We start from the raw sequence: 24,957 nt of genomic DNA on the forward strand, positions 1-24,957 counted from the left end.
GAAAGTGTGTAAAGTTTCAAAGATCTAGCTTCATTAACTTCAGCTAAGTTAAAGTTAAGATTGTCCACAGACGAAAACTATTTTTGTTACTATATATCACCCACTGATTACACAGGGAAGTCAAAAATACACCAACAACAAATTAGAATGTGGTGTCTTTGTTTACTGCTGTTGTTATTTCTTTCATATCCCCTAATCGTCAAATAAGACTGTCACCAACAAATGCAATGAACATGAGATCATGCCAAAGAACGAAGTCTTGCAGATTTAACATTGCACAGCTGCAATAAAAAGGGGAGAAAGGATGGTTATGACCATTGAGTTTTAGTGTGTTTACTTGGGGGGGGGGGGGGGGATTTCTTTTATACCTAATTTTGGTCTGAAAATAATTAGTGACAAAAGATTTTTTTAATTCTAATGTGCTTTAAGCCAGTATTTCCTCATTGCGAGCAAGTCATGCCACTGAGTTACATATGACTCAGTGCTTCGTTTACATACACATGTTCATCATCAGCTTTAGTTGTCTGGTCAGCTGAAACATAAAAACAACATAAATTCAAGTTTTTAGAACGTTGTTTGTACACTGATTATTTAGGGCATGTGAGTTCAGATAGCGATTATCAAGCCGAGATGATATTTGCGAAAGGCAAAATACTGACATTGTCTTGTTTACGATCCAACCTCAAATACAACGTGCAATAGTATGATTAAAAGTTCTTAAGTTTTACATAATCGTATGCACATTCTTTTTTAGGACACATCACTGGTGCTATGATAACCCTTCACTTAAACACTTGGAGCAGATTTTGAACCATTGCTTCTTGTTTCAAAGCTAATTTATAGAACTCATGATACACATGCTCGAATCTTGAGTACATGTATTAGCCACTACATGCACGAACTTCAAAGCCATAACGTCTCTCGACACTTCATTTGTTCATGCACGGATGCATATCCTTCTAAATGCATCCATTGTTAATGATGAAAACTAATCCTGCAGCAAATACGCTTTGAACAAAAAAACATTGAGAGGGTAAAATTACTAAAGTGTAAGCCAAGTATGTAAACATGCACACCTTGATTGTTCGAGTTGTTGCCCGTGTTCATCGCTTCGTAAAAATTGTCCTCGCTGCCGGGTGGTTTTACCACAGGGATGTCGTAAAGGGATGAACCTGAAAGAAAAAAAGAATTCATTTATTCACATACGCGGGAGCGCACATACACACACACGCTCGTGCATATGCACGTACGCACACACACGCACACACACACACACACACACACACACACACACACACACACACACACACACACACAATGCTTTTGCTAGTGCAAAATTATTTCTGATTCTGACTGATTCTGTACGTGTTTTTGAATTTTGAACCATTGCTTCTACACTACCCGTCATAAAAAAGTACACAGATACATTTTGCTGCAGATCTTTGCTATGCGGCCAGTTATATTAAAATCAAAATCAGCGAGTCACCCGGGCCCGTTTTTGATCTCAAATTGAAGAACAACTCGGCATTTTCTACCCATATACATTTATTTGGTTTAGCTGTTGTGCCTAGCAGTGTTGTTTTGCCATTTGCAAGAAGACTGGTGTCAGCTTCGTCAGAAGCCGTAAAAGGCTTGTTTTCGCGTCATGTTTTTCTAGGCTATGTGGGTAAAAAAACAACACGTACGTAGTTTTGTAATGGCTCGCACACGAGTAATGCTAATACAATTGCAAATAAGCGTGTAAAATATTATGGCGTTTTGATGAGTTTGGTCGACGAACTTGAATTTTTCAGGAAAGTGTTATTAAACTGTAATAAACTTCGGCATTGTTGCAAAAATTCAGCATTTTGCAAACTTTAACACAAATTAATATTACAATTTCCCAGGATCGGAGTGCCTGGCGAGCTCTTGTTGGCGGCCTATGCCCCGGACGGGGTCAAAGGCATAAGTAAATAAGTAAGTAATATTACAATTTGGGGTCAATTTTGCTACAAAAGCAACAACGCTCTTGGGTGGTATGGAAATGTGAACGCAAAAGAACAATTACAAAAAAGAGGTCTTCCAACATCAAAACCCAGTCCAGCCCAGCAGACTGAACTGGCACACTTGTTATCGCTGTGAGTGACGTGCCAGTTCACACCTTGGTTATTCTCGTTGTTCCCTGTATTCATTTCGTAAATATTGTCCACGCTGCCGCGTGGATTTACCACAGGGATGTCATTAAAGGGTGAACCTGAAATTAAAAAAATCAATTATTCACAAACTCGGGAGCGAAAGCACACGCACGCACAAACGCTCGCGCATATGTACGTGTGCACACATACTCACGCTTGTCACACACACACACACACACACACACACACACACACACACACACACACACACACACACACACACACACACACACACACACATATATATATATATTTAGTGGAAGTTGACAGTGTTTGGCAAATTGAGTACTTACATGGGTTGTGCAAAATGCTTTTCATTCTGACTAATCCTGTTTGGTCTTAGAGTGAGTTAAACGGAACGCACGATTCGGAGTGTTCTAAAAACTGTCATTATTTTGACAGGGTTTTTTGAGTCACTTGAGAAAAAGTGACTCTATGTACTCACCCGAGTCGTCCGTCCGTCCGTCCGTCCGTCCCGGCGTCCGTCCGGAAAACTTTAACGTTGGATATTTCTTGGACACTATTCAGTCTATCAGTGCCAAATTTGGCAAGATGGTGTATGATGACAAGGCCCCAAAAAACATACATAGCATCTTGACCTTGCTTCAAGGTCAAGGTCGCAGGGGCCATAAATGTTGTCTAAAAAACAGCTATTTTTCCCATTTTCCCCATTTTCTCTGAAGTTTTTGAGATTCAATACCTCACCTATATTATATGATATATAGGGCAAAGTAAGCCCCATCTTTTGATACCAGTTTGGTTTACCTTGCTTCAAGGTCAAGGTCACAGGAGCTCTTCAAAGTTGGATTGTATACATATTTTGAAGTGACCTTGACCCTGCACTATGGAAGATACCTGTTTCAAACTTAAAAATTATGTGGGGCACATGTTATGCTTTCATCATGAGACACATTTGGTCACATATGATCAAGGTCAAGGTCACTTTGACCCTTATGAAATGTGACCAAAATAAGGTAGTGAACCACTAAAAGTGACCATATCTCATGGTAGAAAGAGCCAATAAGCACCATTGTACTTCCTATGTCTTGAATTAACAGCTTTGTGTTGCATGACCTTGGATGACCTTGACCTTGGGTCAAGGTCACATGTATTTTGGTAGGAAAAATGTGTAAAGCAGTATGTGTATGATGTCATTGCTATGTTTAGCTGAAGGTCAAGGTCATGTAAAGGTCAAGGTCAAGCATGTGAGTCGTATGGGCTTTGCTCTTCTTGTTAAAACTTTTTTTTCGCATTTTACATGGAATTCAAAGTGGTGTGTTATTTATTACTGAACGGGTGGAGCAGTCATCTCTGAATACTATAAGTACCAGGAACAGGAGGAAAATACTGGCACACACACGATTAATTGTTCAACAATAAAAAGTGAAACTAAAACTTATATGTCGATCTTACGTATGCGATGTACGCGAAAGGAGACTACCATGGCCGTTGTTTTCCTCGATAAAATTACCAAATTAATATGGCTTAATTTTGTGGCTCAATATTAATTTCACAAGAAATATTCGCTTTGGCAGAAGTGACTTGTATCAAACATGCCATTGAATTGTGAGCTATGAATTGACAACGCCTAAGTACAACATTCCCCAATATTCTACTCACGCCAGCAGCAGACGATGTTGTGACCACGTCGACACTTGACGACCATGACGATGAGGACGATAGAACCGATGATGAGAACAAGCCCCAACATTGAACCTCCGCCAATTGCTGCCCATATGAGTGCGTCCTTCTCTCCTGAAAACACACACGCACACACACACACACACACACACACACACACACACACACACACACACACACAAATCACCGGAACTTTAGTCACGCGAATACTTTGAATTCAAAATCCAAACGTACCACATGAATTAAGTTGCTTTACAGGCACATATCAAAATTTGACCTCCTCTTCTATACCCAAACTGCACTTAATGAAATGGAATACATGTAACATTACTCTTACTGGTATCAGTTTCCATTACTGCGACGAAGACATCCACTGGTTCAATCCAATCTAGGCGGCAGATCGCAGTCATTTTGTCCTGTTGATTTGTAAGTTTCTCAAAAGGAAACAACAGCTCCTTCACACCGTAGTTTCCAGTTGCCATGGTGTCGTTGCCTAGCAACCAGATCAGCCGCCCTGGCGGGGTTCCCAGACTTCCAGTAGCACACGCACAAGGCGTGGTGCCCGACTCAGAGATGTAGTACATGCTGCTGCAGTTATGGAAAGGCATGCTCGGTTGTGCTGAAATTTAGAAGGTTTTAAATCTTTCAAATCGATGGCATTCATAGAAAATTGCTTTGCGATGAAGCTCGTTGTGTAGGAAAATAAATATGTTATGAAGAATTCTTAAGTTTGCCTAAACTAAATATGATATTTAATGGCAAAATTCTATTGCTGTCAACTTTGCCTTTGTAAAATGTGCCTTATTTGAAGTATTCATTTCTAATTAATGTCCCCATAAAGTTGATGCACACACACACACGCACACACACACACACACACACACACACACACACACACACACACACACACACACACACACACACACACACACACACACACATGAAGAGAAGGTCAGTCGGTTAATCATACTCACAAACAATGATTCTGTTATCAATGGTTGTTGTAGTATTGCTTGGAACGACTGACACTTCAACTCCTAGAAACGACCCTTGAGTCGGGAACAGAGTCCACGAGTGCAGGATACGACCTCTGTAGTATTCCTTGTTGTCTGTCAAGTTGTAGTACAGGTCAACAGGGTCAAGGGGCATATGGTCATCAATGAGTGTACCTGTTGAGTTGTTCCACTCAAAATGGTGTGTCAACTGTAATGCAAAAAATTACAAAAACTATCACAACTATCACCAAACAAACAAGTCGCGCAAGGCGAAATAACAACATTTAGTCAAGCTGTCGAACTCACAGAATGAAACTGAACGCACTGCTTTTTTCACCAAGAGGCAAGACCGCATACTCGTAGTTTCGTCAGTCCACCGCTTGTGGCAAAGGCAGTGAAATCGACAAGCCAGAATAGTGCGGCAGTGGTCGCGCTGAGCAGGATAACACGCTTTTCTGTATCTCTATTCTTTTTAACTTTCTGAGCTTGTTTTTAATCCAAACATATCATATCTGTATGTTTTTTTGAATCAGGAACCGACAAAGAACAAGATGAAATTGTTTTTAAATCGATTTCGGAAATTTTATTTTAATCATAGTTTTTATATTTTTAATTTTCAGAGCTTGTTTTTAATCCGAATATAACATATTTATATGTGTTTGGAATCAGAAAATGATAAGAAATAAGATGAATGTAATTTTGGATCGTTTTATAAAAAAAAAATTTTAATTACAATTTTCAGATTTTTAATGACCAAAGTCATTAATTAATTTTTAAGCCTTCAAGCTGAAATGCAATACCAAAGTCCGGCCTTTGTCGAAGATTGCTTGGCCAAAATGTCAATCAATTTTATTGAAAAATGAGGGTGTGACAGTGCCGCCTCAACTTTTACAAAAAACCGGATATGACGTCATCAAAGACATTCATCCAAAAAAATTAGAAAAAAACACGTCTGGGGATATCACACCCAGGAACTCTCATGTAAAATTTCATAAAGATCGGTCCAGTAGTTTACTCTGAATCGCTCTACATACACACACGCACAGACACAGACACACACAACACAGACACACACAGACACACACAGACAGACACACACACACATACACCACGACCCTCGTCTCGATTCCCCCTCTATGTTAAAACATTTAGTCAAAACTTGACTAAATGTAACAAGTCGCGTAAGGCGAAATTACTACATTTAGTCAAGCTGTGAAACTAACAGAATGAAACTGAATGAACTGCATTTTTTCACAATGACCGTAGTCCGCCACTCGTGCAAAACGCAGTGAAACTGACGAGTCTGTTTAGCGCGGTAGTGGTTTCGCTGTGCTGCATAGCACGCTTTTCTGTACCTCTCTTCGTTTTAACTTTCTGAGCGTGTTTTTAATCCAAACATATCATATCTATATGTTTTTGGAATCAGGAACCGACAAATGTTTTTAAATCGATTTCGGAAATTTAATTTTGATCATAATTTTTATATTTGTATTTTTCAGAGCTTGTTTTTAATCCGAATATAACATATTTATATGTTTTTGAAATCAGGAAATGATGAAGAATAAGATTAACGTAAATTTAGATTGTTTTATTTCAACAACAATAAAATTACAATTTTCAGATTTTTAATGACCAAAGTCATTAAATAATTTTTAGGCCACCAAACTGAAATGCAATACCGAAGTCCGGCCTTTGTCGAAGATTGCTTTGCCAAAATGTCAATCAATTTGATTGAAAAATGAGGGTGTGACAGTGCCGCCTCAACTTTTACAAAAAGCCGGATATGACGTCATCAAAGGTATTTATCGAAAAAAGGAAAAAAAACGTCCGGGGATATCATACCCAGGAACTTTCATGTAAAATTTCATAAAGATCGGTCCAGTAGTTTACTCTGAAACGCTCCACACACACAGAGACAGACAGACACACAGACACACATACACCACGACCCTCGTCTCGATTCCCCCTCTATGTTAAAACATTTAGTCAAAACTTGACTAAATGTAAAAAGAGCAAAAACAAAACTAATAGAATTCAACAGAAGAGAAAACAAGTCGCGTAAGGCGACATACATTACTACATTTAGTCAAGCTGTGGAACTCACAGAATGAAACTAAACGCACTGCATTTTTTTTACAATGACCGTAGTCCGCGGCTCGTGCAAAAGGCAGTGAAATTGACGAGCCTGTTTAGCGCGATAGTGGTTGCGCTGTGCTGCATAGCATGCTTTTCTGTACCTCTGGTCTTTATAACCTTTTGAGCTTGTGTTTAATCCAAACATAACATATCTATATGTTTTTGGCATCACAAACCGTCAAGAAAGAAAATGATATTGTTTTTAAATCGATTTCGGAAATTTAGTTTTAATCATAATTTTCATATGTTTAATTTTCATAACTTGATTGTAATCCAAATATAACATAATTATGTATATGTTTTTGGAATCAGAAAATGATGGACAATAAAATGAACGTAATTTTGGATCGTTTTATAAAAAAAAAATGTAATTACAATTTTCAGATTTTTAATGACCAAAGCCATTAATTAATTTTTAAGCCTCCAAGCTGAAATGCAATACCAAAGTCTGGCCTTTGTCGAAGATTGCCTGGCCAAAATGTCAATCAATTGTATTGAAAAATGAGAGTGTGACAGTGTCACCTCAACTTTTACAAAAAGCCGGATATGACGTCATCAAAGACATTTATCGAAAAAATGAAAAAAAAACATCTGGGGATATCATACCCAGGAACTCTCATGAAAAATGTCATAAAGATCGGTCCAGTAGTTTACTCTGAATCGCTCTACACACACACACACACACACACATACACATACACATACACACACACACACACACATACACACACACACAAACACCACGACCCTCGTCTCGATTCCCCCTCCATGTTAAAACATTTAGTCAAAACTTGACTAAATGTAAAATGACAAGAAAAGAACATAAATTAGCAAACGAAAAATGTTCTAACTAATACTTACACCATTGCATGCGAGCCCCCAAAAGACTAACAATCAGACATCAATCATTGCAATACAGATGAACAAACTATGTTGCTAAATGGGCTTGTCATGTCTTTCTTTTCAACCCATAAACTGGAAGACTAACTAGGTCGAGCTTTTTTCATTGACTCTTCCGTTTTGATACTGTCACTGATTTCTCTAAATGTGACCCTCCACCACGGAATGAGTCGCATGTCACCTTTGCATGATTTTCATATTTTTACATTTTCCTCAAGAGTTTGTTATGCTCTATCCAGTGGTGAAACCTGTTTTAGAAAAGAGCGAAAACTGTTTGAGTTATAAGCCTGTGACTAAGGTGACCCTCACACTGTTACCAGACACTCCCCGGACTTAAATATTAAGCCCAGCGCAGAACCGCGCGAGGTGACATGCGACTCATTTCGTGGTGGAGGGTCACAAAGTCAAATAGCTGTTTCATCTCAATTTAGATTATTAGAAAAAGAACATAATTATTCGTTTAGTCCATGTCAAATGATTTATTCGTCAACCAACCATAAAAAATGCTATCTTCTCAATATTGTAGGTTCGCATTACAACTTTGCATATTTTAGTTACTCGTTTGAAATTAAAACCAAAACACTCAAACGATAAACCAAGTAAAGAATACAACTTAAGGTCACAGTTTGTTTAATGTCATTTAATTATCGACTGATAGGTCTACTGTTAAGTCAGAATGTCTTCGATAGAAAAGTACCATTCTAAATACAATCTTGATTTGTTCCATTAATACAGTGAAACCCGGCTATATTGAAGTAGGCTATATTGAAATCCCGGCTATATTGAAGAATTTTTCAGGTCCCAGCTGAAGCTCTTCTTTTTCTTTGGTAAAAAATGTTGGCTACATTGAAGTCGGCTATATTGAAATCCCGGCTATATTGAAGCAAAAATTCAGCCCACGGGACGTTTTTACCTGGCTATATTAAATGTTTGCTCCAAAGATTTGTTTTACTTTTTATTTTGAAGAACAATGACTGCGCGGGCGCCGAATGATATGACACGCCGCTGTCAGCGCAATCAGTTGAGGAAGGGGAGAGGCCAGATCAGCATCAACTTTCGAGTCAGGAGGTCTCTTATAACAGTAATTATTACAGTCTAACAATGCCGCGGGCCTCTGACAGCTACGCCATGTAGTCTTGTGGTGCGTAGATCTCCCCGACTTAATTCCTCTTGTTCATGCGAGTAGTTTCCCTTTGTACACTAGCAAAAATGGCTGCAAAACAAACAAGTCGCGTAAGGCGAAATAACAACATTTAGTCAAGCTGTCGAACTCACAGAATGAAACTGAACGCACTGTATTTTTTTTACAATGACCGTAGTCCGCCGCTCGTACAAAAGGCAGTGAAATTAACGAGCCTGTTTAGCGCGGTAGTGGTTGGGCTGTGCTGCAAAGCACCCTTTTCTGTACCTCTCTTCGCTTTAACTTTCTGAGCGTGTTTTTAATCCAAACATATCATATCTATATGTTTTTGGAATCAGGAAACGACAAGGAATAAGATGAAATTGTTTTTAAATCGATTTCGGAAATTTAATTTTAATCATAATTTTTATATTTTTTATTTTTAGAGCTTGTTTTTAATCCGAATATAACATATTTATATGTTTTTGGAATCAGAAAATGATGAAGACTAAGATAAACGTAAATTTGGATCATTTTATAAAAACATAATTTTAATTACAATTTTCGAATTTTTAATACCAAAGTCATTATTTAATTTTTAAGCCTCCAAGCTGAAATGCAATACCAAAGTCCAGCCTTTGTCGAAGATTGCTTGACCAAAATTTCAATCAATTTGATTGAAAAATGAGGGTGTGACGTGCCGCCTCAACTTTTACAAAAAGCCGGATATGACGTCATCAATGACATTTATCGAATGTAAACAGTGCAAGATTTAAAGGGTTAGACCTAGTGAAATCACACTTTTGGAAAGCAGTATTAAAATATTGGCTGGATAATAACCACTACGATCGTGGGACAGTCGGGCCGACTTTATTATGGAATAATGCATGCATAACGTATAGTGGCAAAGTTTTATTTTTTGAAAGTTGGATACAGCGAGGTGTATTGGTATTAACTGACATTGTACGTTCGGGAGACATATTATCATATCAAGACATATGTGATTTGATTGGATATTCGCCAAACCGAATTCTTGAATATAATGTTGTAAAAGCTGCTGTGTCATTATTTATGAGGAAAAATGTTGTAAATATGACTGATGATGTTTGTATTACCTTACCACTGTTTAACGGCAAAAATGTGTTAAGTGCCAGAGATTATAGGAAAGAGATTATTAATATGAAAACAGATGTACCATGTTCCGGAGGATTTTGGAAGAGAAAGTTTAATGTAGAAATTGATGAACGATCTTGGATAGTTGCCTATCAGTCAACACAAGAGACTAGACTAAGAGTTTTACATTGGAAAATTATGCACAACATTTATCCGACCAACATTCTCCTGTGTAAAATGAAAGTAACGGAAACTAATAAATGTAATTACTGTTGTGATGTAACTGATTTCATTGAACATTTCTTTTTTGAATGCCCGGTTGTATACAAATTCTGGAAGTTTATTGAAGAATTTATTTTTCGTACTTTTGAAATTAAGATTGTTTTGAAAGTTAGTGATGTTTTATTTGGTATGCATTTTGTAATGGTGAAAAAGGCAACTATGTATAAATTGAACCACATTATCTTAATCGGAAAGATGTGCGTTAGTATATGTAAAAAAACAAATTCGTTTTTACCGTTGGAAAGTATTTTTAATAGGCAGTTACAGATAAGAAGCATTTTTGTGTGAGTGTTCGAACAACAAAACGTTAGAAAAAGTTAGCTTTCTGTATTCGATAAGGTGTATCTAATTCATTGTATGAGATATTGTTAATTGTTGTTATTTATTTGAATAAAAAAAAATTAAAAAAAAGAAAGAAATAAAAAAATTAAAAAAAATATGCGGGGATATCATTCCCAGGAACTCTCATGTCAAATTTCATAAAGATCGGTCCAGTAGTTCACTCTGAATCGCTCTACACACACACACATACACAGACACACACACACACATACACACACACACACACACACACACACACACACACACACACAGAGACACACAGACACACACCACGACCCTCGTTTCGATTCCCCCTCGATGTTAAAATATTTAGTCAAAACTTGACTAAATGTAAAAAGGGTGAGTCTGACAATTAAAAGAAAAATCGAGCTTATTCAGAAGCTGGAAACTGGCTGCAAAAAAAGAAAGGAAGTCGCTGAGGAATATGGAATGTGTGTAAGGGAGGGGGGGGGCGTGCGTGTGTCACTGTGAGCGTGTGTCCGTGTGTGTGTGCAGAAAAAAGCAAGGAGGCTCGAAGAACAACAGCCAACAGGTGAAAGATTAATGGAAATATATCTCACATCAAACGCAATGTGTGGACACGGAAATAAGAACGTATAGTGAAAAGAAGTTCGGTTATATTGAATTTCTGAAGGAACAAGGAGGGAAATTCAATATAACCGAGAATTGCCTATATTGAAGTTCCGGCTATATTGAAGGTCGTCCCGGGTCCCGTGCCACTTCAATATAGCCGGGTTTCACTGTACATCTTTACAGCTATTCATTTGCACACAAGATATCCATCCCTAGTAAGTCGCCAAGCGGGCCTTTCTTATAATTAGAAAAAATAATGAATTGGCTGCAAAGTGTTTATCATACCACCGTGTACATTTTTGTCTATTAAATTCTTAGAAAGGTCTCGCTTTCTTTACACTGCTTTACAAATATATCGGCATATTTAAAAACGATTAAAAACAATGGACTTACAATAAATCTAAACAGACCACTTGGCGAAAAGAGACGAGTGACGTCACACGAAGCTATCAGGGACCAGTTATGATGGCTGAATTGGACAGTGCAGTTCTCCACTATCCCTGGATCTGCAGACACGAAGAGCTGAATAGTATAGCATATACTGTGTATTTGTTTCCACCAAACGTATCAACACACACACACACACACACACACACACACACACACACGCACACACACACGCACGCACACACACACACACATACACACACACACACACACACACACACACACACACACTAACACTAACACTAACACACAGACAGACAAACAAAACCAGACAGGGACAGAAAGAGACAGGGCCATACAGGCAGGCAGGCCGACCAACAGACAGGGACAGGGATAGACATACCATCACTTGTATCACACAAGACCCCAACATTGTTGCTGAGATCACAGCCGCCAGTGACGGAGCTTGTTGAACATTGCGAGATTTGAGCTTCATTTCCAGAACAGCTCACGTTGCCCCACAGTATCCCAGACCCGTTCCTTTGCCCGAAATAGCCACCTGGAAAGGCTGTTGCTTTTTCACTGCAATTGTATTAATATCTTACTCAAAAATGAGTGTTAAAGTGTTTTGGTTTCAGGATATTGCTTAGAACTGTCACTAAAAAAAGTAAGATTGCAAAGATTCCGCGACTGTCTTCCGATAAAAAGACAGGCGAGAATGCAATATGTCTTCGCCAAAACAAAACGTCCTCGCGCAATCATAAAACGTTAAATCCTATTTGACCATTGTTTGCCAACTTTCAGTGAAGTTTAGTTCTCAAAATTACATCTTATTTCAAATTGTTTTATTAAACACCATTGACATTGGGATCCATAGAAAATAAACAACTTAACTTAAACTCTAACTAAAATATAATGAAAAGAAACATTCAGAAAAAAAGGTCAGAAAAAAAGAAAAGAAAAGATTAAAACCAACTTCTCTCGAGAATGTCCTGTGCCCCACAAAATATTAATAAGGAGACACAGCTAGAAGTGCAGAGAAAATACATTCGACAGCAACTTGTTTGTGAAAGTATGTGTAAAAAACAAACACATGGAGCGAATCCTATACACACCCCTATACCGGGGGTGTAATAACTTACCGATAGGATGATTAATTTACGTGTTGTATCTAAGTTGTCTGCAAACAACCGTTGCATCTTTTGAGTTTCACAGCTGAAGATGTAGAGGTTACATGCCGAGTCTCAGTGATTATTAAAAATAATGGTCGAAGTTAGCGGATCATGAAAAATGCGAGCTTTAGCGAGCTTTTTCATGACCGCGAACTGAGACCATTATTTTTTATAATCACTGAGACGAGGTGTGTAACCTCTTTATTCCTCCTTTCTTCAGTTATTCAAAGAAAATAGGAGTTTTTTTGCGAAAGTTTGATCGAATCCTATTCACTCAACCAGTCAACCTGCGCAGGCGGTCGATTAATGCGCGGTTGTATAGTTCCGTGCAAATCATTCCATTCTGTTAACACTTCTTGTCAGTTTTCCTATTTTGGACTAAAATCAAGTACACAGATATGCTGTTATTCTGCTGTGGCGGCAAAGGCAGATAGTGTGTGTTCTGTATATGTTTTGGTATCGCTTAGGATAATGTTCTTTCGTCAAATGGGACTAGCAGACGAACTTTTGCACCCGTGTTCCAACGTTAAAAACTGTATGAAGTTCAGTTTTCTGGGGAAAATAGTGTATGAAAGTGAAACCGCTTTATGTTGTTTAAATTGATGAGATGTGTGCATTTGGTTGCGTGTGATCTGTTTATTAAATGAAATATTGTTGAAAACTGACCGTCGGATTGCAGTCTGTTGTCGAAGAAACTGAGTGAAAAGAAATTTGAAAGGGGAACTACTCTTGTCGCTAGACAAAGTATGAGAGTTACTTGCCTTGGGAATTTGCTTGTAATGAACGTTTGTGCACAGCAGACTTAGATTCAGAAAACAACCAAACTCATGGATTTTATATGGAGATTCATGTGTTCAAGCCTGTATTTGTTCATTTAAATGCGGTATGTTTGTATTGTTTGCTCCAGAGATGTATACTTTGTACATTAGAGCGTTCGGAACTTTTCAGTCGCAAAAGTAGTACCGACGCAGAACAGCTTCTCAACCCATTGCGCTATCGAGGATTCAGGCTGTTGCTGGGTCGTTATTTGTTTGGTTGCTGGGTGTTTATCGAAAAATAACTAGCTCTACAAGTTTACAGAGGTAAAGAAGCAGAGGGGGGAATAAATACAGATATTTTTGAAATGTTAGGAAGGCTATTACCTTTTGTTGGCTTGATGATTGGGAGACACATAAGTGCAGAGCAAAAACATTCGAGAGCAACTTTTTATGAAAGCATTACGTATTGTATCCAAGTTGTCTGCAAACAACCGTTGCATCGTTTGTGTCCCACAGCTGATCACAGATTGTCCGCCATTCCCCGCTGTACAGGACTTCCACTCTTCCCTCCCTTGAATGAGTTCCGTTGGCCAGTCGAAGTCGGAGTCCATTTCCTAAGAAAACGTGATAGAGGGCAGTTGTGAGTCAATGTTCCAAACCGCTTCCATTTGGAAGATTAAGATGGTTTCACAGTCTTCATTTTGAAACCTGGCTGATATTTTTCATTTTTGATCGTATGACTAGTTGCCTTGAAGAGCCATTATAGTTTTTTAAAGTTTGGCCATCTAATTAGGACTTGTTGCTTTGAGACCCCTTGAATGTGTCAGAGAGGACACTGGAAATGGGATGATTGGCGTTACAATGGCAGTCTCCTAACACTGTTTCAATATGTAGAGAAAAAAATAAATTCCACAAACAGATTTGGCATTTCTTCAGCTACCAAGTATCAATATCAATCAATCAATCAATATGAAGCTTATATAGCGCGTATTCCGTGGGTACAGTTCTAAGCGCTTGTTGAAGAGTTGTCAACACAGGACTAACAAAGAAACTAACATCTTCAGACGGACACGAACCTTATCACACACTAGCAAACCCTGGTAAACAAACAACTGTTTAACAACAATGTACACATCAATAGCTAGGTCAAACAAAATAATAATAAGCACAAAGAAAACACCTCTCACAGAGCACAGCACAAGAATGTCTTTTGGGGCACAGCACATCACGTCGAGCATGAAAGTACGCAATTATCTCATTTTGATTAACGCAACCCAGGAATGTGAGCTCTGCAGGCAATTGCAAAAAGGTTGACTGTGAAGGCAGAAATGCGTGATATTCCTGAATGTGTTCCTCAATATGTAAGAGAGCCTACTCAGCTGCTGAGAATTATTGTCCCGACTATTGTTGAAGAAGTGGTATTGCTAATTTTAATGTTAACCATGTTTTAAAATAATCTTGCTTGAAAATTAATGAAAAAGATGAACCCTCTATGCCATCAGAACAGTGATGTCATATTGGTTTTGAAGAAAAATGTATTCACATCGACGAGCTCAGATAACGTCAGCCTAAAATCTCCATCCTTGAGTAATAAAGTTCGTTCATTTGTTCGTTCATCCATGTTAAATGAAGTGATGTTTTTAACTGACGGTTCATTAGTTGGTTGTGCTCGCCCTTAATTCATATCTAGGTTATGATGTTAACTTTGCCCGTGAAAAGGAACGTTTACCTTGACTGATACCACAGGACACCCCCGCGTATTCACTGTCACCACAGTTGTGAGTCCCGATGTCCCCTGAGCTGCAGTTGATGAGCTCAGATTCATTTCCCTGACATACCACATCGTCCAGCCAGAATCTACTTCTTGGAAGAGAACCTCGACCAAAGTAGGAATTTGTGTAGGCTCTCACTGTCACTCTGAAGAAAAATAGCGACCGTGTCAATGTCAATGCAACACAATAAAGACGGTTGGTAAGAGCAAACAAACATGGCAAAAGTTGCTCTTATTTGTCCGAGTGACTAAGAAAGGGTGGTTCTCGTGTATTCGTGATGAAAAAAAAAGAATCTAAAAAAAAGAGGAAAGTCAAGAGAGAGCCAATTTGAATTATTTACAGACAGGATCATAAAGAAATAAATGAAATATTGGTTCCCCACAGATGCTCTACCTATAGAGTCTTGCGACCCCCAATTTGAATTGTAAGGGGTACAAGGAAACCCACAAACAGGAGGACTTTTGTCAGTTCTGCGAGACCTTCACAACAGCATTTCTGCTCATATCAGGCAGAGGGTGTTCACTTGTTTTCGAAATCCAGCCAAGTGTACTCTCGTACAAATGTCTTCGACCTTCAATGCCTCATCCTTTGCAGCGAATGGCAGACATGTTTTACAACAGTGGACCTGCTAATACTTACGTGTGTGGGACCGGGTAGCTCAGGTGGAAGAGCAGTTGACTTGTGATCCGAGGGTCACAGGTTCGAATCCATCGGGACGGACACAGGTCAACTTTATGAGCAGACTCAGAGACGGTATCCATCTCCCACCCCCGTGTCACCACAGTGGCACGTAAGAGACCTCGGTCATTCTACCATAAGTGCAGGTGGCTGTTTACACCTAAACACGCACACACCTGTCTATCTCATCAGGGGGCCCAGTATCTCAGTTGGTAGAGCACTATACTTGTGATGCTAGGGTCGCAGATTCCATGTTCCACCCCCGTGTCACCACCGAGGCACGTAAGAGACCTCGGCCATTCTGCCATAAGTGCAGGTGGTTGTTTACACCTAAACACGCACACACCTGTGTATCTCATCTAAAGTCGGGGTGACACCCGGGAACATGCCGCTAATAGTTTCACCGTGAGGGAGTAAAACAACATTATCATCACACTTACGTGTCATATCCGAGCTGTTGGCAGACAACTCTGGCGTCCCGTTCATCCCAATCGTCGTCACATACCATGCCCCACGTTTCGTTGATGAAGATCTCCACGTTCCCCTCCGTAGGCACACCCCCGTTCACAAGTCGTACTTCAACTTTGTCAGGATCTTATAGATATCAACAAAGACAAATGCGCTTGGGACAGATTTTGGTTACTATCATACGCGGTGACATGCAAACAAAAGGGTTGTGATTAGAATCTTAAGTTACGAGGTAGTCAGATAAGCAGAGAGTGTTTCTGGGTTTGTTTGGTTTTTTTACTTATAAGTTGTACAGTCTTCTGGAATCAATGAAAATAAACATCTATACAAAACAATAGCAAGAACTTATTACAAAATAGCAAATTAGTACAAATATGTAAGGGTCACTCTCCCGCTTCCTAACTCTATCCTAATTCATAATCATGCCAGAAATTAAAAAGCATAATGTGACATGGACAAATTCAAAAGATTAATTTATTAAATTATAAAGATCGTAACTGATGATTCTAAATGAAAAAATCTTAGTTCAAAAATGTAAAATGTAAACAAACAATATAGTCAGGATATTTCCACAAATATTCCACTTATATGGTTTGGATATAAAGTAATGAATAAAAATATTGGTACAAGTACTGATCCCTGTAGAAAACCGAAATCAGTGAGATTTAAATACATTGTATAACAATTCTTCGCATATCCTTTACATAACCGTTTGCTTTTTGTTTATTGGAATATATTTTATTGTTTGAAGGTAGATAGCACTAACCTTTTTGAATAAAACGTTCTGGGATAGCCAGCATCAAACGCCTTTGAGAAGTCCCCAAAAGAGATTTCCATCTACATGATTTTGCCTTAAATTTGCCAACCAGTGATGAACTAGTTTTTTTTAACTTCCATACAAAACTAGGTTAAGTTATCAATAGAGGGAGATTTGAAATGAATTACAATGTATTTTTTAGAGTGACAGAATTAGCATGCAGTTGTAGGTGTTTTTTACCCTCACCTATTTAGGGGGGACTCCCTGGAAAACATAACGAAGAGTTTATAAATGTATCAGTATCATGACTAACATGTCCAACTATTAATAAGAGAGTTCAAGATGCGTTATAATCATATTAATAAAAGTGTAAACTTAAGAACACGAATTTTCTTTTATTTATGTACTGTGATAGTGCATTATGTCGAATTATGTGTGTTCATAAAATTATATACTAAATACTGTCATTTCATCACCTGCACAGAAGTGGTCGTTTTGAGCAGTGCTTACAAATTGTGGAAGAGATTGGACAATGTTTTATCTTACTTATTATCTTATTTGCAAATTTATCATATTTTATCAAGTGCTTTTTTGATTTTTTTAAAAAATGTGCGTGTGCTATCCTAACACCTTTTCCTTGTCCTGGTGTGCTCTCACATCGCCCCGTCCCTGCACATCCACATCTGAATTGTGTTCCGCTGCCAGACTTGTCGATGTTACAAACGCTCCAGGGAGGGATGTCGGATCGCTGCGTTAGGCTACCCTAGGAAGATGACACTGCACTTCTGCTGAGTCACTTCGTCGCTGTTCAGTAGTGGTTCTGTCCCGAGCCAACGGACGCACTACCTACTATGCCCCCCTACTAACGACATTGACTGTTAAGTCGCGGAGCCAGACTGAGTGAACGTCCCCTCCAGAGAGCAGACCGCCACTACGTCCCTCCGTCGAGCCCCCAGAACGTCACACGTTGAAGACTGACAGCAGAACTACTATTCAGAGAAGGATGGAGCAGGAACACTGAGGTCACCATGAGAGCTCCGGGCATGAAGGTCCACAAGAGCCAGGACAATTCTATAATTTTGGATGATTAATGAGATGAGGATGATTGTAATGATGATGCTATGGATTTCCAATTATTTTGGTTTGAGACTACGTGACAGGGTAGCACTCTACGCTTACTGTCATACTATATCCTGGCGTCAACCAGGCCCGAGAACTGCTGCACCTGCGGTGTTGGTCAGGTAAACACAACCTGGGCACCCTCAAAGTCGCATTTGTGAAGTGAATGACACTCGGCTGTGTGGTCCCAGCCTTCCCATTGGAACCATTGCACTTCCACTCTGGGTAGGAGCCGGCCGTAGCCCGAAAAAAAAACTCGACTCTGATGGGATTCGAACCCACGACCTCCCGGCCCGCAGCGCGATGCACTAACCTCTGCGCTACGGGGGCCGGTATCAAGTAATATTTTACTTGATGTGTTCTTTTGTCACTTGTATCTGTAGTAAAGTGGTTCTTGATATGTTTAAGATGTTGAAAAATATGCATAATTTCACACATTATGGTTAACAGGCCATTTTCTAGCACTCAAAGTAAGACAGAAATACATGGTATCGGTGACTAAAGTATCCTACAGATTGTCACTGAGTTGTTATTACCGAACAGCAAATGGACATAAGTGCTCACAGACACAAACTGTTACCATCTGAGAACTACACCAATCAAGTCACTTAATTAAAGTACCTTAGACAAACAAAGTATTGGATGAACAAAGGACTTCCTATTCAACCGGTCTCATATAGCATTAACGATAAATAATAATAACCACTTTCTATTCAAAACGCCAAAACTGGTTGTTTCCCTTGCTAGTGTAGCCAAGTGACGTATCCAGTCTCTTTGTGTTTGTGTATCTCCTGCCCGACCTCGTTGCCTCCCCTGTCCATTGCTATTTCGCTGCTCGTGTGTTAGCTGCATTGGGTGTACCTTTAAATATTGCCCATTGTGCTAAGTAACCCCTAACTTGAAATGGTGAGAAGAATCAGCAGAGTCCTCTCTACCCACCAGTGTCTAATGAGTGACTTAATCATATATATGGTTGTCCTTGATCACTGTAATTTATTGTTGTAAACCGGTCGAAGAAGTGTGTTCACTGTTTTATACTCTTAACGGAGTATTAATTTCAAACCTATTCTGTCCCAGATTTAGATGGTAGGATCCCATAACTTTCCGCTTTTAACTGATATTTCATGCACATTTATCAAATGTGTAATTGTTTTGTATTAAGTCTTTATTCAGTGTTTAAAGGCACAGTAAGCCTCCCGTAAACCATCACAGTTACTGTCAGGCTTTTACACACAGTACAAACACCCTTCCATTTGAACGCTCACCAAACGGGAACATCTAGGTGCCCTACGTAAAGAGCGAGCAATTTTCAAAGCGTTTTGGCGCTAGACCTAACTTTTAAAATCTAAATAATAAATTGACAGCTTGTTACACAAACATTCTTAAATCATAAAACAAAATCTTTTTTCATCTGGACAAGATCAGTACAATTCGAAGTTTTGAAAGTTTGAAAAAAGAAAAGCCCGGAAGCAGGGTGACGCAAGGTCGTGGTTCTCTAGACATCGCTAGAGTTCTTGTGAACCACAGCCGTTTGTTTCGTACATAGTCAGAGGTACATAATAACCTGCTATTGCAGATAAGCTCACATCGCATTCAAATTACTAACTGACGACTACATTGTGAAAAAGGGAAACTTGATCACACGGGTTCATGATGGCTCAGGGGTAAGATAAACCACACAAAAATAAATTCTTTGAAAATTGCTCGCTCTTTACGGAGGGCACCTAGGATGTTCTTAAGCGGTGAGTGTTTAAATGAAAGGGTGTTTGTACTGTGTGTAAAAGCCTGACAGTATCTGTGATGGTTTACGGGAGGCTTACTGTGCCTTTAACAAACACAAGGCTGTGAGAATATTGATAACGCACCATCTCATTGGGTAGAAAGCAGTGCCTCCCTTGGCTCAGACCGGGTGGGCTTATCTCTACTCGGTTTTGGAGGGTAACCTGTGTCTTTAAATAGCTGATCTTTGTACTGATCCCCAGAAGTGATTTGTGACAGCTGGCGAACTGCTGTCCGAGTGTATCGTGACTCCTGATTCTGTGTACGGGGAAAGTTATGGGATCATGCCACCTAAATCTGGAACAAAATAGGTTTGAAATGAATACCCCGTTAAGAGTCTAAGACAGATATGATTAAGTCACTCATTAGACACTGGTGGGTAGAGAGGACTCTGCTGATTCTTCTCACCATTTCAAGTTAGGGATAACTTAGCACAAAGGGCAATATTTAAAGGTAAACCCAATGCAGCGAAATTGCTATGGACAGGGGAGGCAACTGGGTCAGGCAGGATATACACAAACACAAAGAAACTGGGTATGCCACTTGGTCACACTAGGTTAAATTATTTTGCTGAATTACTATTCCAGAGTGTCACTTACATAATTAGTTCAGCAAAAACAACAACAACAACAACAACAACAACAACAACAACAATTCTTCTAAGAATGCAATCAGGATGGCGATTTGTATAATTTGCCCAAATGAATGCGTGGTCTTTTTTATTTAAAAGGATGGACAGATCTATGACAGTAAGCATGCTTGTGCTCACGGAAATGAAGAGATATTTTCACATCTCTTTGTTTATTGATTTTTAAATTGTTGCTAAGTCCCAGTTACCATTCATTTCCAAAGCTGAATATTGTACATATTAAAGGCATACCTCTTGACAAATCACATCGACGGCCTGTGAATCCCGAATCGCAGTAACAATCGTACGAGGTCGTTTGATCAATACAGGTGGCGCCATTTTGACAAGCATTGTTCGCACAGTCGTCAACATCTGTAAGGACAAGGTTTCCACGTTTTAATACAATCGCGGGTAATCTAGGGTCAGGGAGGAAATAATTACAAATTCCACTCAAATATTCCAAACAATTAAGGTCACACCATAACATTACACATTAACAAACAAAATCAACAATACTTAATTAGTAAATGCCCAGACCTAATAATTAAATAAACCTGCATCTCTTATTACAAGTGCTCCTGAAAGTTTCAGGAGGCTTCAACAGTTTAGCAATTTCAATAATACTTTTTTTGTTTGTGGGGGTATATAATATATTTTATTTAACACAAATAAATATACATTTTTAACTGGGTTTGATGGGTACCCTCCTGTGTTGATTATGACAAAATTGTATGCAGATTGGGGGTTCTATCGTTTGAGGTATATGTGTACGAGGTATGTAGCTAAAATGAATTGAAGTGTACTTTTAAACCAGTTTGTCAAAAATAAAAAAGTAGGTTTGCAGATACAAAATACACATTCAGCAATATATAAAGTGACGTGCACACTCATGTTGCTATGCTTCCCCAATAGGACCGTGGGTTTTGCTGTTTGTCTTCTTGTTTACTGATTTTTTTCTTTCTCTTTTTGTCGTCTCTCCTTCTTTTTATATTTAGTCAAGTTTTGACTAAATATTTTAACATCGAGGGGGAATCGAAACGAGGGTGTGGTCTATGTATGTGTGTGTGTGTGTGTGTGTGTGTGTGTGTGTGTGTGTGTGTGTGTGTGTGTGTGTGTGTGTGTGTATGTGTGTGTGTGTGTGTGTAACCCGATTACGAGAAACTACTGGATCGATCTTCATGAAACTTAACATGAGAGTTCCTGAGTCGGATATCTCCAGACGTTTTTTTCATCTTTTTCATAATTGTCTTTGATGACGTCATATCCGGCAATTTGTGAAAGTTGAGGCGACTATGTCACGCCCTCGTTTTTCAACTAATTTAGTTGAAATTTTGGTCAAATAATCTTCGACGGAGCCCGGACTTTGGTATTGCATTTCAGCATGGAGGCTTAAAAATTAATTGGTGTGTGTGTGTGTGTGTGTGTGTGTGTGTGTGTGTGTGTGTGTGTGTGTGTGTGTGTGTGTGTGTGTGTGTGTGTGTAACCCGATTACGAGAAACTACTGGATCGATCTTCATGAAACTTAACATGAGAGTTCCTGAGTCGGATATCTCCAGACGTTTTTTTCATCTTTTTCATAATTGTCTTTGATGACGTCATATCCGGCAATTTGTGAAAGTTGAGGCGACTATGTCACGCCCTCGTTTTTCAACTAATTTAGTTGAAATTTTGGTCAAATAATCTTCGACGGAGCCTGGACTTTGGTATTGCATTTCAGCATGGCGGCTTAAAAATTAATTGATAAGTTTGGTCATTAAAAATTGTAATTCAAATAATTTTGTATGAAACGATCCAAAAACAATATCATCTTGGTCTTCATCTTTTTCTGATTCCAAAAACACATAAATATGTTATATTCGGATTAAAACCAAGCTCTGAAATTTAAAAATATTAAAATTATGATTACAAATCAAATTTTCAAAATCGATTTAAAAACACGTTCATCTTATTCCGTGCGGGTTCTTGATTCTAGAAACATATTAACTCAGAGGCAACAGAAACGCAAATGATGCAGTGAAGATGTGTTACCCGTGAATTTTAATGTCGAATTAATTCTTTCGGGTTAACAATAACAAAGAAACGAATTGACCGATACAACAACCATACGTAAAAGTGTATTGGGATGAGAGCATGACGTGCCATGTTCCACTGAACACTGTTTGAAGACTGTTGAAAGTCAATAGCGTGTTGCTCCTCCCTGGGCGTTGATGACTGTGGCGCACCTCCGGTACATGGAGAGGACGAGGTGATTAATTTGCTGCTGAGGGACCTGAGCCCACAACTGGGACACGGCAGCACGCAGTTCTGCTGCTGTGCGGGGTCTCCGGGCAAGGGCATTAATCCTTCTTTGCATGATGTCCCAAAAGTGTTCGATTGGGCTGAGATCCGGAGATCGAGCAGGATGAGGCAGAATGTTTACGCTGTTGTGACGCAGCCTGTCCAGGGTAGCACGTGCAGTATGGGGACGGGCATTGTCTTGCTGGAACAGGCAGTTCCGGTACCTCTGGACAAATGGAACCACATAGGGACGCAGGACTTGATTGATGCTGCATTGACACCATTCCCACGATCTTGGCCGACGTTCTGAAAGACGACAGGTCCTACTCGCTATAATTGACACCAATGGCGCCCCATATCATGACGCTGGCACCTCCCCATCGATCATGCTGCAGGATGTTATTGTTAGCCAACCGCTGTCCAGGTCTTCTCCAGATCCGGACACGCCCATCGCCAGGTTTTAGGCAAAAGCGCTTCTCGTCCGAAAAAATAACCCTCCGCCAGTCCCGATGGCGCCAGTGGGCATGCTGCTGGGCCCAGGCTAGACGATCCAGGCGATGCTGAGCTGTCAAGACAGGACGTCGAGCAGGACGCCGATTTACCAGGTTCTGCCCACCAAGGCGTCGGCGTAGAGTTCTGGCACTGACGGGTTGTCCATGCACCCCGAATGTGTTACGGGCTGTGTTGGCGGCAGTTTCGAATGCATCTCGCTGGTGTTGATGGACAAGATGGCGATCTTGTCGGGCTGTTGTTACCCGGGGTCTGCCACGTCCTGGTAAGTCGCAGGTACTGTTAGTGGCATGAAAACGTTGCTGCAGGCGATAAACCGTGGTGACATTTGCTCCAAATGCCTTGGCAACTTGCTGAACTGATTGTCCGGCATCAAGTCTCCCGATCGCCTGTTGGCGCTGATCTGGTGATAGTCTCGGCATCGCGCCTGTGTCGCAGAAATGAATGTTGTAAACAGTTTTGTGAGTACGGTAGAGCTTGCCTGAATACTCTCAACACGAAAAGCTGCTTTTCCACATTCTGCATGTGCTGAAAGTTGTCCCCATGACGGTTTGGGATCCCCGTCAACAAGACCTCGCGTGTGACCCAGATAACGGCAAACACGGTTCTGACAAGATAAGACCGCTAAAACAACACGTGCAGAACATGCTAGTATCATGATTTTTTTAATTTCAAGTCCATAAAGGTTTAATTAACGCATCCTTTATTTGCGTTTCTTTTGCCTCCGAGTTTAGATATGTTATGTTTGGAATTAAAACAAGCTCAGAAAGTTAAAAAGAAAAGAGATACAGAAAAATTTGCTATCCTGCTCAGCGCAACCACTACCGCGCTATTCTGGTTTGTCAATTTCACTGTCTTTGCCACGAGCAGTGTACTGACGAGTATACGGTCTTGATGAAAAAATGTAGTGCGTTCAGTTTCACTCTGTGAGTTCGACAGCTTGACTAAATGTATTTTCGCCTTAGGCGACTTGTTTACATTTAGTCAAGTTTTGACTAAATGTTTTAACATAGAGGGGGAATCGAGACGCGGGTCGTGGTGTATGTGTGTCTGTGTGGCTGTGTGTGTGTGTAGAGCCATTCAGAGTAAACTACTGGACCGATCTTCATGACATTTGACATGAGAGATCCTGGGAATGTTATCCACAGACGGTTTTTTCATTTTTTCACTAAATGTCTTTGATGACGTGATATCCGCCTTTTTGTAAAAATTGAGGCTGCTCTGTCACACCCTCATTTTTCTATGAAATTGATTGAAATTTTGGCCAAGCAATCTTCGACAAAGGCCGGACTTTGGTATTACATTTCAGCTAGGAGGCTTAACAATTATATAATGACTGTGGTCATTAAAAATCTGAAAATTGTAATTTAATTTTT

General features: G+C 39.6%; 1 protein-coding gene across 1 annotated transcript; it reads right to left on the reverse strand.

Moving 5' to 3' along the window:
- Positions 1 to 343: 343 nt before the first annotated feature.
- Positions 344 to 24,003, reverse strand: LOC138977864 (uncharacterized). Its single transcript, XM_070350470.1, has 15 exons — positions 23,827 to 24,003; positions 23,017 to 23,297; positions 21,365 to 21,372; positions 21,047 to 21,166; positions 16,484 to 16,637; positions 15,323 to 15,510; positions 14,057 to 14,207; positions 12,067 to 12,245; positions 11,670 to 11,782; positions 4,790 to 5,018; positions 4,153 to 4,434; positions 3,795 to 3,929; positions 2,141 to 2,233; positions 1,077 to 1,172; positions 344 to 532 (listed from the first exon to the last, which is right to left on the reverse strand). The coding sequence occupies exons 1-15, from the start codon at positions 24,001 to 24,003 to the stop codon at positions 468 to 470; spliced, it is 2,271 nt and encodes a 756-aa protein (XP_070206571.1). The 3' UTR covers positions 344 to 467.
- Between the last annotated feature and the right edge of the window lie 954 nt (positions 24,004 to 24,957).

Source organism: Littorina saxatilis, linkage group LG10 (genome assembly GCF_037325665.1).
Source record: "Littorina saxatilis isolate snail1 linkage group LG10, US_GU_Lsax_2.0, whole genome shotgun sequence".
Classification (NCBI taxonomy): domain Eukaryota; kingdom Metazoa; phylum Mollusca; class Gastropoda; order Littorinimorpha; family Littorinidae; genus Littorina; species Littorina saxatilis.

Coding starts and splice junctions, on each gene's coding strand:
- LOC138977864 (XM_070350470.1), bottom strand. CDS start 24,003: ATGCCGAGACTATCACCAGATCAGCGCCAACAGGCGATCGGGAGACTT. Junction 11,783..12,066: donor CTTGTGTGATACAAGTGATG/GTATGTCTATCC, acceptor TCGTGTCTGCAG/ATCCAGGGATAGTGGAGAAC. Junction 3,930..4,152: donor AGTAATGGAAACTGATACCA/GTAAGAGTAATG, acceptor GTGTGTTTTCAG/GAGAGAAGGACGCACTCATA.